Genomic DNA, 15,210 nt, shown 5'->3' on the forward strand with positions numbered 1-15,210 from the left:
GGAAACGGTAGGGTAAAACAGAGGAAGACCCAGAACGAGCTGGAAGGAAGGGATAGCCAATCAAATCCGAGAGAAAGACCTGGAAAAATCTATGTATCAGTGGCGAGTGTAGATCGGAAGACACCGGAAAATGTTTTATCCCCGATTTTGTATACATAATTAGAGTTTTAGACGAAAGCGATGAATCTAATTTATTGCCTACTATCAATCGCTCCTTGTTTTGAATAAAATGGAGTACACAGTTTTGAATGGAAAGTTTTATTCTAAAATATTAACAATAATGACAAAAATGAATTGAAATAAGAGATAATCCTCGTAGCAGAATTTCGCGCCATTCTTCGCTTTCCTTTCTTTATAAACTCCAAATGATAATCGACTCTGGTGTATACGCCGGGATTTTTAGGTTTTCCACAGTCCAGTCCCCAGGAAACCACGCCTATTTGAACATTATCACAAATTAAAGGTCCCCCCGAGTCGCCCTGTAATTAAAACAAACCAAATATATTAATTTAGCTAATATAGAAACAGCATTCTATATGAAAGCTTTTTCTATAATATTCTTCTACAAAATATGCGACCGCAAATAGTTCTCAACATACTCAAAATCCTCCACTCAGAAGTCAAGGTCTTTATTTCATTACAAAATGATGTGTTTCGCCATTAGGCCTATAAAAAATAATTTACATCAATTTGTCAATACAGCAAGAACAGGTTTTTCATTTATATTTTCACACCACACACACTTTATTATAGGGAATACGCAAAAACTTTTACATAAAACATGATTTTTTTTTAAGGTAAAAAATAAAAACAATAGGCGCCGCAAGTGTATACAAAATTAACAACTTCAATTTTTAAAACTGAACACTCTACAACTACTTCTACCTAAGATGAAGGTCCTTTTAAGCCCGATTTCAAAAATTTGTTGGTATTTGGTTTAGTCGTTTTTGAAATAACTCGAGTTTTTACTTTTCACAAAACCTCTGGATTTCTCCTGCGTCGGTTTTTGTTGAGTCGAACTTGCTAACGCCAATCATCTTGTTGGCTTCTTCAGAGCTTAACTCAAACTGGCTCGCATTTTACTCTGTATCTGTTTGAGGGGGGCGGAGCTAAATGAGCGATATCAACGCCGTCTCGAATCGCTGATTCCCATATTGGTGACAGATAAGCACCTGAGTCGTGGTTAAGATTGTTAGGTTGCTTATTTTTCGTTGGTAGACGAATTGATTAAATGCAAGAATTTTAGTAATATCGAATCAAATTTTATGTCCGGTTTAGTGATTGTGTTGGGCAGCTGCCGATGAGTCTATTTGTCTTAGTCTTAAGGCTCTTTCACTTCGACATGTATGGAATGCAACCTTAAATATGTTATTAAGGCTGTTTTATCAGACTCCGTGAAAAAATCTGTCAACATTTTCTTTAGCACAATATCTAGCTTCTTTATTAGACCATTTTTGAGAAACTAAAACACCTTACCTCTGCTCTTCTTTCCAATAATTTTCACATTGAAGATATTAACCGACCCATCACAAAATACACTTCACCACTACCTTCCAGTAGCTAGGCTCAAATATGTACAAATAACATGAAAGAGCCTTAAAGCTAAGACAAATAAATTCATCAGCAGCTGCTAAACACATTCCCGAAACTGGACATAAAATTGCCTTCGATAAACCTAAAATTCTTGCATATAATCAATTTTTCCACCAACGAATCTACAAGTAACCTAACAATCTTAATCGCGACTCAGGTCTTTACCTGTCATCAATATGGGAATCTGTCATTCGAGACGGCGTTTATGCCCCTCATTTAGCTCCGCCCCACGTCAAACAATATATAAGCAGGTACAGAGTAAGTTAAGCTCTGAAGAAGTTCGACTCAACAAAAACTGACGTAGGAGTTTTTAAAAAGTTTTTAAAAAGTATTACAGTAGCCTGTGGAAGTTTCTTTGAAAATTTAACTCGAGCTTTTATTCAAAAGTAGAATTTAATCAACATCAACCTTTGAGAAATGTCTGGCGCAACATTATATGACTGAGCAACGTCCTGGTGCCATACAGTTTTCTTCTATTACTGAAGAGGTATATTCTCTAGCAGGTTTACTGCTTTGTTTTTTTTTGTAAAGATTTTTAATGACCCGGTAATGCTATTTTTAAATTTAGTTTTAATTTAAATAAATTTATTACTGCGAAAAATTTGTAAGTTATTAATTTTTCCCAATGATCTGTTCATAAAATTTGTAGCACCGGAATTTTATAGGAAATTAATGTAAATCATTTTTTTGTAACATTACTTTAAAAAAATACCTTAGAAATAAAGCAGCGTTTTTAATTCTTCCTCCTAACTTCAAACCACAGTTCTTGATTTTTCTTAACAATTTTTGACTCGTCATATCGACGAACAATGCCTTTTATCGTATTTCTTGAAGGCATACGTTAACGGGGAAAACGTTAGTGATAAGTTTTTGTTCAGGATAATAGCCACGATCTAAGCGAACGCTATTTTCGACAACATTATAGATAAACTCTTGTGTGTATTAACTCGAAATGAATACGATTGGTGCAAAATTTCCAAAAACTCATCTCAGTGTTGATCTCAATTTACGTGTCAAAGGGATGGAGGGGACTTTTGCAAAACGACTTCCAGGAGATAAGAAGTCAACTTCATAGTGTGCTTGGGAGTGCAAATACTAACTAGTGCTTTGCGGCATTTAAAAAAGGTTGTAAATAAAATCAATGTCTTTGGACACAATGTAAAACAGGATCTTGCTGGTGTTTAAAATGACATCGAAAATAGAGCTTTAAAAAAAATGAAGGTCTCTGTCAAGTATTTAAAAAAAACTTGATATGAAGATTAACCAAAGTGATATAGCCTTTTGTTATCGCATGGGTAAAAATAATGCTCAAGAAAAAAAGACAAGTCCAATTTCAGTGGAATTTATTCATCGATGGAAACGCGACAATATTTACAGTAACAAACCTAACCCAAAACTATCTTTTATAGTGGCTGAGTGAAAAATTTGAGGTCAGCAAATTAAATTTATTCAAAAAGGTGCCTTCAAAAATTGATACGACATCCTGTTGAACTTGAACGGGTATTTAATTTCTTGGTTGTCGATTCCAATGAAGCAAAGAAACCTATTACGTCAGAGAACGATTTGAAGTTTGAAGAATTTTCTACTGTAGAATCTATTTGCTTAGTTTAAGCGTTTTTTTTTCTCATTTATGTTGATATTTTAGCAGGTGTATTTTTTTGTTGGTTAGTTAAAACTTTTCAAAGCGATAACTTGAGTAACAAACAATTAACAAAGAGAAAAAAAACAACAAATATAGAATTGAAACAAACTATTGTTAACAACCACCAAGAGGTTTAAAATATCTTTAATAACTTCTTAAAAATAACTTATAGTATCATACAAAAAATTAAAACCAAACGGACAATAATTAACTATCAAATAACTTACCACCTGAAGCTCAGGTACAATCCAATGGGGTCCTCTAGACATTCTAGAGTATTCGATTGAAAGAATAATATACTTTCTTTGAACGAATATAATCAAAAGCCTAGAATCGGGAGGATACCCTGTTGGTATTTTTTGTAAACTCAGTAGGGCGTGTTATTCTATTGATCACATCATACATAAATATAGTAGAGACTACTGCTATAAATTCATCTTCGCATTATATGGTGATACTTTCATCGTCAATTCAGATAAGCGCAATTTTTTCTTGCAAAATAAATGCAACGTCAGTAACTGGTCTAACAGTAGAATTATGCTTTTAAATCCCGATAATATAACGTTTCCCCCTCCAGAAAATATGTTCTAGTCTCATCGTTGCATTACCGAGTTCTCGTTCTAGTAGAAATTTATTTACTATATACAAGATGCTTTCCGTGCCAAGTTTGTTCATATATAAAAATAAAAATAACAGTAATCAAATTAAAGATAAAGGTTCTTTAAAACCAGTCATCTAAACAAAATTCAAATAACTTTTGCCACTGTCACCCTGTATATTAAGGAAGCAGGTTTTTAATCGCCTTCCTGATGATATAAAATGTGACCCTTTAAAAACTTTTGAAATAAAATTGAGGCTATATAATAGGCTTGATAATATGTTAAATTCATTTTTTAGTAAACAACAACATTGAGGGTCTGTTTATCATTGTAAAACTTTTTTTTTTCTATTCAACCATTCCTAAACAAATTGTAAAAAAAAATGTCTGAGTGGAAAAGCGTATTGTAATGAACCATGAAATCATCACTTCAATTTCTTATCACCAAGCATTCAGTGAAGTGTCTTGGAAATTCGCATCATATTTGTTAAATGACAAAACACAAAATGTGATACCTAATCAATCAACCCCTATGCCTTTGGCTGTTAACAAGGGTAGTATTTTAGTTCTACTTCTATTTGCGCTTTTAACATGGAGGTTTACAGAATTACGATAGTTTAGTAATTATCATTTTTATGTCCATGACGTTCAATTGAACTTTCTATTTCCAAGGAATGCCTTAAGGAAACAAGCAATAGTATTGATTTGAATAAGTTTTACGATTCTGTCACGCAACATAGTCCTACTTAATCATAACAAACACTAAAGTTTAGACAGTGAAAGGTTGCATACAGTAATCTGAAATTAATTTATGTAAGTCTTAACTGTCTTCCACAGGATATCAAAAGGCTTCTTTGCGATACTCTAGTACTATCACAGTTATGAAGAAGTTGAAAACTTCGGTCTTAAACTGGTATATGAAATTAGACGTTAGAGTTATATTTCGTCATATCTGTTAAGATCAGGTCTGTTGAATATATTCATTCGATATAAACTTCACGCCATATTATTCAATTGCAAAATCATTCAATGTGTGACACCGGCTTTTCTGTACAACAAGATTAGATCTCCGTAGATGGGGTCACCTTACTGTGTCATAGCGTCGAAAAGAGCACTTGGTAAATGTAAATATGATTAGTCAATATGCCTCCTTGCAAGACTTTTCCTTCACTCTAGTAGCTCCCAAAATGAAGTTTGATAATTGCCCTCTGGGTAAGCAGAATCCATACCAACATGATTTCATTTTTGCGTCTACCTAATTAAACCCGTACCTCCTGGTTAATAATTCCCTCCCACTCCCATTCTGAGCATTTTTTGTTCCTGTATCTGTTAATTTAATGCTAAACTTTGGCCTTTAACCGTATCGAAATGTGCCAGATGTGGGACTTTCTTAGCTTTGCTACCAAAATTTATAGTAATCTAATTTTGTTAATGTAATTGTTATTAATGGCGAAAGCAATAAATCCATTAATTATTGAACTGAGGTGGCTTTTACTTGAAATCCATTTATCAAAATAAATTAGAACTAAAAGTTCAGATTTTCACGAAATTATATATTTTTACATGACAATTGTTTCGACAACACCGTGTCTTTATCACATGTGAACATCTGATTTGATAAAGACACAAATCAAAGAATGCTGAAGACAGAAAATCTGACCCGGTAACGATATTGGCTTTCCATTTCAAATCAGTAAGAATGGTAGCGAGAATTTCTAAACAATTTGGATGATGCCAACCTTATGCGGATAATTCTAAAATTTTAGTTAATCATATATCAAACCAATCAATGCCTTAGGAGATGGATATGCGTTATTCCTTACGGTTTCAGCCACACGACATAACAAGCTAATTTAACCTAATCCATCTAAAGTCGTTATTTACCTGGCACGCATCTTTTCCAAAACTGCTTAAAGTACAGATGACTGTGTTTTTAAATCCATCAAGAAACTTTCTGTACAAATCTTTGCACATATTCCATCGAATCACAGGCAGGTATGCGCATTGCAGTCTTTTGATATGGTATAAAAGTCTTCTTGGACGAAGCCCCATCCCATTACAAGCCCGATAGGGCAGTTTCGAATTTCACCATCTACTTTCTTGGTTGGTAACTTTACGTAGTCGACGTGTACTGATTTTGAAATAGAAGTCTCTAGCTGTAAAATAATTTTTGGGAGTTTTTGCGCTTTTAATGCCTATAGTTAAACATCCATTAATTAAGAGAACTCTGGAACTGAACACTCATGCCCTCTCTGAATTGAGAACCTTGGATTTGCAACTATAAAGCCATAAATTGTTAATGATGTAACGTGAATTTTTCAAAGGAACTTGCACATGCCATTGTGATACTAAGGGGTTTTTTTTTTCGATGTATAGAACTTTAAGCTGCAATAAAACAACGATGTATTATTGGATTGACATGAATTTTATTTGTCTGAAAGATAATCTTGTGGCATTACATTTTAAATATGATTTCTGGCATATGATCGCCACGGCTGGCGCGGATGTACTCCAATTTGGACGTCCAATTTTCGATGACTTTTTCCAACATTTGTGGCAGTATATCGGCAATAACACGGCGAATGTTGTCTTCCAAATGGTCAAGTGTGGCTTATCCGCATAGACCAATGACTTTACATAGCCCCACAGAAAGTAGTCTAGCGGTGTTAAATCACAAGATCTTGGAAGCCAATTCACAGGTCCAAAACGTGAAATTAAGCGGTCACCAAACGTGTCTTTCAATAAATCGATTGTGGCACGAGCTGTATGACATGTTGCGCCGTCTTGTTGAAACCACATCTCCTGGACATCATGGTTATTCAATTCAGGAACGAAAGAGTTAATAATCATAGCTCCATACCGACCACCATTGACTGTAACGTTCTGGCCATCATCGTTTTTGAAGAAGTACGGACCAATGATTCCACCAGCCCATAAAGTGCACCAAACAGTCAGTTTTTTTTGATGTAACGGTATTTCGACATACACTTGAGGATTAGCTTCGCTCCAGTTTTATTTGTTGACGTAGCCATTCAACCAGAAGTGCGCTTCATCGCTAAACAAAATTCACTTATGAAAATCGGGAACAACGGCAATCTCGTTTTGGATTTGGATTTTGTAAGCACGTAAACCAAGATCCTTCCGCAAAATCTTCCATAAAGTGGATGGACGCAGATCCAATTCGTGTGCTGGATGGCAGATAGACTCATTCGGGTCTTCGCTCTACAGCAGCAATAGCTTCTTCTGTACGTACAGCGTCTCTGGGGATGCGAGTTATCAATAAGAGTAAACGTGGTGCGAAAAAGTTCCATGGTTAATCGAATTAACTGTGCTGATGGACGATTTTGTCGACGATAAAATGGACTTAGTACGCGATACGTATTCCGCACAGAACCATTATTTTCGAAATAAAATTGCACTACTGCAAGCAAGCAACAATAAGAATTCCATTAAGAATATGTTCGTATGTTTTTAGCCCATTATTCTACAGTATTGAAACTATGTGCAATAGAATTGCAATGTTGAAGATATCACGAGTTGACAGACGAATAAACCAGTTCTGCAACGGATGGACAAAAAAAAGTAGTATTTTATACCATAAAAAGAAGAAAGTCCACTTTATAAAATATGAATTGCTTCATATAATTATTCAGGAAAATTAGGGGGAAAGCGGGGTCCTGGTCGCCTTGAATCGTGAATCTTCATGAGAGGTGTTGAGTGAAGATGACGACATTGTTTAGGTCTGCTGCAGATAAAGTGAGGATCAAATGACGGATCACCAGTAGAGGAAACTGCAATTAAAGAAGAAAAGGTCTTTTTTATAGCCACAGAGTGGTTTCAAATCGGGTGAGCTGGATGGCCAATTCCAGAGTTCCTTTATTCTTCTTACATAAATAAACCCCTACATCCATTAATGATATAGGCTCTAATATTTCTGTTATTCACAGTTGATCTGAAAAGGTATAAGGTGATAAGTAGACTAGATGACTGCAAAGCTCTCAGAATAACATAGCTACGATGTCATTATGGTGAGTGAGGTGTATGTCAACAGATATTTAAACACAGCCCAGTCAACAATCAGAAACCCTGGGTTAATTTTCCACACTAAAAAAAAAATTGACAATATTTTGTGTCTAACTGCCTGGTGTATATTTGATTACGCTTCTATAATGTGGTCCTCCCATTTATGAGGTGCATATTAATAAATTAGAAAACATGGCATTCAAGTTGGATATCCTGTTTCCAACTCGAGCTGCGATCATGCAGAATTGCTCCAGCGATTTCACTTACATCCTTTGGCTCCCAGAAAGTATTTGCCCCTATAGTATTTGTATATAAATTATATAATGGCCTTATAGATTGTTCAGAGCTACTTCAACAAACAAAAATTGAAGTTTTTAATGCGCTTTCTTCACGAACTACCTCTACCAATGTTAGAACGAGCGTCAAAGAATTTCATCCGGTGTGAAAGCAAGACTGACGTGGATATTTTCAACACCAGTCTGCTTGTTCTTTTGATACCGTCTCCATTTGGAGGTTGACGATCCAAAATTATTAATGTACTCTTGAATCTTCCGCCTCTCATGATATTTCCCAAATATAAAGCTTTCCGTTTTTAAGAGACAACTCTCGCAACCATATAGCAAAACAGGAATATTGTAACAGTTCCTGAATACTTATAAGTGTTCGTCGAACCTGCTCAATTGTGGATTTTACTTTAATTCGGTAGTGGCTGCTTTCATTCACTGTAGCACCCATGTATTTGAAGGATCACACCTCTTCCACTAAAACAAAAACTGTTAGGTTTGTCTTAGTATGTGTAGACCAAGACGTTGGCAATTGTGCGTGATACGGTTCATCATATCCTTTCGTTCCATTAAGATGTCCGAGAGTACTACTCTGCCATCCCCATATCAGGTGTTAGTTATTGCGTTTCCATTTATTTTAATTTCTTTTGTTTCTTCGTCAAATACCTCATTAACTATTTCTTCAGAGTATGACATTTACGGATAACTCTCCATGCTAAAGGGTCAGTAATATCTGCTGTCCCTTCGTAGTGTCATGTCCATATTGAATAGTCATTATTGCTATATAGTTTTTATTGTTATCATATTCTTATTTTTTCACTTATGCTTGTCATTATGTTTATCTTAGTATGTAGAATTCATCATGGTGTGCGAAAACAATGTCTTGTAATTGAACCTTCCGTAGGCAATAAAGCATTATGATAATTAATATGTAGACAACCGTTAAAAATAGGTAAAGGGAAACATATAATAATAAACAGGGATTTAGTATTTTATGACTCTTTTGTAATAATCTCAAAATGTCAAAAATGAAATAACATGATAATATAGATATTTATATAATACCAACTATGCATAGGTTATGAATATGGTCTTACCACTAATAAATTTTAATTTTGTTACCTGTAACAATGCGATATCATTTTTTAGTGTCTTCAGATTAAATCCTGGGTGAATATAATGATCTTCCACTTTCACAATTTGCGGATGTGGAGTACTCATTGCTGCCACAACAAACATCTCGGGAAAAATGCAATGGGCTGCGGTCAGCACAATCACGTCACTTATCAAAGTTCCTCCGCATTTTCTTTCGTAACCTTTTAATTTGTATGAAGATTGTTCAACAATGCATACCTAGAAATGGTGTTCTGGCAGGAAAATTAATGTCAATAGTGACGTAATCGGAGCCGGTTTTTTAAAATTAATTAATAAGTTAATATGGTAAAATATTTGTGGTAAACTACAACGTGAGATAATGAGTAGTTTGCAATTGAATCTTGTGCATATTGCATAAGATTTTTAAATATGCTAACAGAACGAGCAATCATATGTACTACGTAAATACGTTACCATGAAAGGATAATCATCTGTGGAACAGTCGAATCCGTTGTATATCCTGTTTTCAGAATCAACACCATCGGGATTCGTTTGATTGGCCGTTTCCAAAGCATTAGCAAATAAAACATTCGCTAGAATAGTAGCGCACGTAATTTTAAGGAAAATCGGATAAAACATAATGTATTTGACTAACATTTTGTGACAGCTGGCGGGGTGGTGCATTGTTTGGTAGTTTAGTTTAGCATCAAGCACGGATATCTCTCTTTTTCTCATTCCCTCTAACAACCTGTTTGCGTCGACTCCTTTATATAGGCCTTTCTTGAAATTTTCTGTTTGCTTTCTTTCTTGTTTTTAGGTTTATTTTAATGTCTAGATTTCTTAGAACGTTTTTAAGTTTTCCCACTGCTTCGAAGGTCATACGGATTCTTCTCTTGGTTTTTGCAGTTTGGTGCTACTTGGCCTTAAGTGAAAATGATTTTCATTCTACTCTATACGCGCTTACATACTGATTGATTGCGATAGAGCTAAAAGATGGACATGAACATTGTTGAGGGACTGGATTGGTGAAAGGTGAAGAGGGGTTCAAATTCTTTGGTTGTTTAGACCTTTCTATGGATTCTCGGATTTTTCTTTGACTGTAGAATTGATGACGGGCAAGAATTTTAGTTAGGCCCATTTGGTTTGGTTTGTCTTTAATGGATCCAAACATATCTAGAGATTTTTTGACAAGTGGTAAATCTGGTTTAAACATTATGTTTCTTAAGAACCTTTCATATGCAGTCACGTTTTGAATGAAAAAAAGGACCACAGTGGCAAATGTGCGTTAGCTTTCAGACTCCCTTTATTTTTAGGGTTGTGGTGATTCGTTTTTTTTAATGTACGCTTAATATCTCTAATGCCTTATTTGAGTTGAGGTAATTTTACGGATTTGTACACAAAAGAAATAACCTGTGACTTCTGGATATTGGTGTGACAATGCATTAAGGTTCTGTAAACTGGATGGCCCAATGTTAGGGCTGATTTTCTAATAATAAGAATATTTCAATTCTAAAAAGTAGATTATGGTGTACACAGTTTAAAAAGTTAAAGTGTCTAGAGCATTCTTTTCAAAATTTTCCAGAAATATATTTTCGATGCCTATTGATAATGGAAAACCCATTGTTGTTCCTGTCATATGTCATATGTCCCAATTAAAGAAGAATTGGTTTCAGATTATCTGATTTGAATATATTTGAAATTATGTCGAGAATTCCAGAAATAGGAAACTTATTAAAGATCAAAACTTATCGGAATATAGTTCGGATCTAATGTAGTGGTGCTAACAATAGGCCGAACGGGTTGTCATGGTTTGTGAAAGCGCAGAACACGGAGTCAGTAGAAACTAGGAATTTTACAGTCGTGAGGGGTGAAATATTTTTTCTAGGATTCTAATAGACAAGCAGCTTTAATAACAAATTTAAATTTAGGCTGCATAGAACGCCTACCATTTTTAAAGTCAAGAATCCGTTTGTATGAATATTTTGAGTTTTTTCTTGAAAAATTCATGTGGGAGTAGTCGCCAAATAGAAAGAAACTTTTAACGTTAGTAGCAAAGTTGAGTCAGTTGACTTTGACATTCAAAATTGAGAATAGGAGTATGCAATGCGGTAACGACTGCTTCTATACTGAGAAATTTGTAATATTTCAGTAAGTGTGAGATGCGTACAATACTGCGAAAACCTAATTTAGCGGTGCTTAAGTGAATGATATTGATGATGATGATACTAAATTTGTTGAAAGTAAGTGCCTAATCGACTTTTACCTCTCAAACTATACATTTACCGCCAATATTTTTACTACCTGACTTCCTTAAATTCAAATACTATTCAACCTGAACACGATTGTCCATACATTTTCCCAGGTACTCAGTATACGCAATTAGATTACTCTCAATTGATCGATTTGGGAAAAACCACGATGTTCTGGAATAATTTATTGTTGATAAGAGGACCTTTTTTACGAAATAAGTCGGTAAACCAGTTTATTGGGGTTCCTAAGGGTATAACGCTCTCCAACTGGTATTAAATCACATTTGTTACATCAGTTAGATGGGCGGACGCTTTCGAGTTTTTATTTATTGCGTTTAACTTTGTTTTTTAATTCAGTCAATATCGTTTCTATAGGATTCAAATTGCATTGATAAGGTGATAGTGAAATTACTGAATGGTGGTGGTCATTCAGTCATCAGTCTTTAATGTTTTTTACTGAAAGCGGCAAGCACCTAACCTTCCCTAGAACCACAATGTAAAATGTCCTTTTTCCTTTAGATGCCGATACATTCAAAATGCAGTTTGATGAAGAATTTAAATTTTGTTTCGAATTTACAGTTAATGAAATTTTTGCTTTAGTTATTTTATTAATAATTAACAATAGTTTAATGTAGTATAAATGAACATTTTTTTATTGCATAGCCTTTTTTGCAATTTTTAAAGGTGGTGATCCTCTCAAATCAAGTAATATAAAAGTTCCTTGAAAAAAGTAACCCTGAAGCGTCTTATGTCGGACGCCATTGTGCAAATAAAAGAGAAATATTATAATGCTATTAAAAAATGCAGGATATATTTTTATTTAATTTCTTATTGTGTTTTTAAGCAACAATGTACTTTATTCTTTTTAATAAAGGCCTTATTAAATCACTCACGCATTTATTCAGTTATAATTTTATGTGTTTATTCTTCAATGTGCAACTATATCTTCTGTAAACTTCAAAACGAGTTAATAAAACACTGTGTGAAACGCTATTATAATTAAGGGTAAGTCGTAGTTCTAGCATAAACTACAATCTTGTCTACAAAACCAGACTGGAGCGTGCATCTGGAAAAAAATATTTCTTAATAGGACATCTTCCTTTTAGAATGTTTGATATGAGCTTACACTTTAAAAAATTCCCAGCATTTCTGGAAAAGTTATTGCAGATTGCAATGAAATATTGCTAAATTATTGTGTGAATTGATACTAACGGGTGATTCAATAAGAGTTTCCACATTACAATCTGCAATATTTTTGAAACGCCACTGTATTTGTTTATTATCATATGAGATTTCTAACCTCAAAACATAAACAAAATTAGTCATGGAGCAATATACGACTGAACAACGTGTAAAAATTGTGCAAGCCTATTATGAAAATCGACCTTCTGAGAAAACAATTTGGAATGTGGTTCAAAAATTTGAGCAAACTGGACCTGCAACTAATCTCAATGTCCCTCAACGTGCTCGTGCAAGTCGGTCAGATCAAAATATTGCCATTGTTCGCGAAAGTGTAGCCGAAGATCCAAAAACATCGATTCGTCATCGATCGCAGCAAGTGGGCCTTACGTATTCAACCACACAGCGAATTTTAACAAAAAGCTTGCATCTACACCCATATAAAGTCCAAATAACTCAGGAGTTGAAACCTCGAGATCATCAACAGCGCCGCGTGTTTGCATAATGGATACGAGAACAAGGGATTCATTTTTCAACGAAAATCATCTTTAGCGATGAGGCACATTTTCACGTTGGTGACTTTGTAAACAAACACAATGCTCGTATTTGGGGATTAGAAAATCCAAGATAGATTGTCCAAAAAGCAATGCATCTTCAAAAAGTGACTGTTTGGTGCGCATTTTGGTGCGGAGGATGGAGCTGCTTATCACACATCCAGAGAAATGATGCAATTGCTGCGGGGCAAGTTTCCTGGTCGGATTATCTCATGTAACGGCGATATCAATTGGCCGCCACGATCATGTGATCTTACTCCCCTAGATTTTTTTTTAGGGAGTATCTAAAAAACAGAGTGTATAGAAATAAACCAAACACTATTCCAGTGATGAAACCGCAGATTAGATTCGAAATAGCCGGCATAGAACCTGAATTGTGTCAAAAAGTGATGGGAAATTTTAATAAATGAATTACGTCATGCCATATTACTCGTGGGGGTCATTTGAATGACATTATCTTTCATACCTAATTGTAATACACTAATCTAAAATAAATAAAAAAAATAAAATAAAATAAATAAATAAAATATTTTTATATTCTTCCGAGTTTTTTTTATTATGTTAATGTGGAAACCCTTTAGTATTTAAAGCCCGATGGACACGATGCAGTTTCTACATGTATTGTTAGCAATTAAAAATTGCTGTTAAATATTTTTAACGGGGAATTTCTTGAGGTAGCCACCAAGTAATTTTTGCTAGCAAAATGTTTTTTTTTTTAATTTTTATAAAATAAACGACACTTTTTAGCGTTTATTAATGTTAATTGTGTTACATTCAGCTAATTGTGTATTGACTTGTTTTATAATAGTTTTTAATTTTCTTGGTTACATTTTCCAATACTTACAGTTTTTTAACAAAAATGTTCATTGGTACTTTTCATAACTATATTTTGGGAGGCGAAAGCTTCTGCAATTACTAGACTTGCGGTGAAACAATGAGAGTCCTGTCTATACGAGGTGCTTGAAGAACGTTTTTTCCACTTGGATGTTTCCAGTGTGATATCTAGTACTTCAAAATTACATTTACACTTTTAGTCACATTTCATGAATTCGACTTTATTTATGTTTTCAACAGAGGTGAAACAATAGGTTTAATAAAAACAAATTGTGCAAATAGCGCCTAAAGAACAAAAACGCTAAAATACTTACAGAATTATACTAAGGACGCCGATCCGTCTGCTGTAATTTAGGATAATATTAACTCTGCACCCGCTAATGTTTTTAAAACCCCATTCTACACCTTAATTTTCTTTTTGCCTGGAAATTTAATGAGATTTACACATATTTTGAGAAAATACTGCCGTAAAAATGCAGCATCTAAACATTGACGACCTGCCAGCGGCCATGTTGGTTGTTGGAAGCTACAAGGTCTTATAGGTTGAACGTCAGGAAATGCAATTAGAGCTGCCATTGGTTAAAAAGGAAATTTCAAATCTCGCACATGCGCATATTGAACAGACCTTCTCAAAATTTTGTTACGTTGTTGCTTCACGAGTTCCTGTACTATTAGCATAGGCAGGCCCTTTATATGCAATATATGCTCTCATTCATACCAAAACAATTTCATTATGCCTCTGTCACATCGTTCCTCCCTTTGGTAAGGCGCAAACTATTTTAAAATTTCTAAGGTGTCGGTACTACTTAAAAAAAAACATTGATAAATTTGGTAAATTTTGATGATTTATTTCTCGGTTTATTGATAGTATTGGTATTGCCATTGGTGTTAAAGGGGGCGCCCCCGCGGGCGTCCAAGCACTTAGGCCACCAGGTGGGCTCGTTGTGCCCCCAGATCGCGCTAGAGGGCGTCCAGAATGCCGCTCCTCCTATAGAAAGTCAGCAACTCCAAAGCAGGGCAGTCGGTGAGCAGATGATACGGGGTCTCCTCCCCTTCCATGCACCACCTGCACTCCGGGTCGTCTCCAATGCCTAGCAAGAAAAGATGCTTCCAAAGCCTGCAATGTCCTGTGTAGGCCCCTGTTAGTGCTCTACACTCA

At 34.9% G+C, this 15,210-nt stretch overlaps 1 protein-coding gene across 1 annotated transcript; it reads right to left on the reverse strand.

Moving 5' to 3' along the window:
- Nucleotides 1-366: 366 nt before the first annotated feature.
- LOC132701286 (kallikrein-7-like) lies at nucleotides 367-9,878 on the reverse strand. The gene is made up of 4 exons (XM_060669084.1): nucleotides 9,710-9,878; nucleotides 9,263-9,493; nucleotides 5,718-5,989; nucleotides 367-479 (listed from the first exon to the last, which is right to left on the reverse strand). The coding sequence occupies exons 1-3, from the start codon at nucleotides 9,872-9,874 to the stop codon at nucleotides 5,819-5,821; spliced, it is 567 nt and encodes a 188-aa protein (XP_060525067.1). The 5' UTR covers nucleotides 9,875-9,878; the 3' UTR covers nucleotides 367-479; nucleotides 5,718-5,818.
- Nucleotides 9,879-15,210: the final 5,332 nt, after the last annotated feature.

The sequence above is a fragment of the Cylas formicarius genome, unplaced genomic scaffold (genome assembly GCF_029955315.1).
Source record: "Cylas formicarius isolate icCylForm1 unplaced genomic scaffold, icCylForm1.1 PGA_scaffold_4__25_contigs__length_36172078, whole genome shotgun sequence".
Taxonomy (NCBI): Eukaryota; Metazoa; Arthropoda; class Insecta; order Coleoptera; family Brentidae; genus Cylas; species Cylas formicarius.

Bases quoted from the DNA above. Each gene is read 5' to 3' on its own strand.
- LOC132701286 (XM_060669084.1), bottom strand. From the start codon at position 9,874: ATGTTTTATCCGATTTTCCTTAAAATTACGTGCGCTACTATTCTAGCG. The intron at 9,494-9,709 runs GTAACGTATTTA...CACCATTTCTAG, and splicing joins CAGATGATTATCCTTTCATG to GTATGCATTGTTGAACAATC. The intron at 5,990-9,262 runs GTAACAAAATTA...ATTATTTTACAG, and splicing joins ATGATATCGCATTGTTACAG to CTAGAGACTTCTATTTCAAA.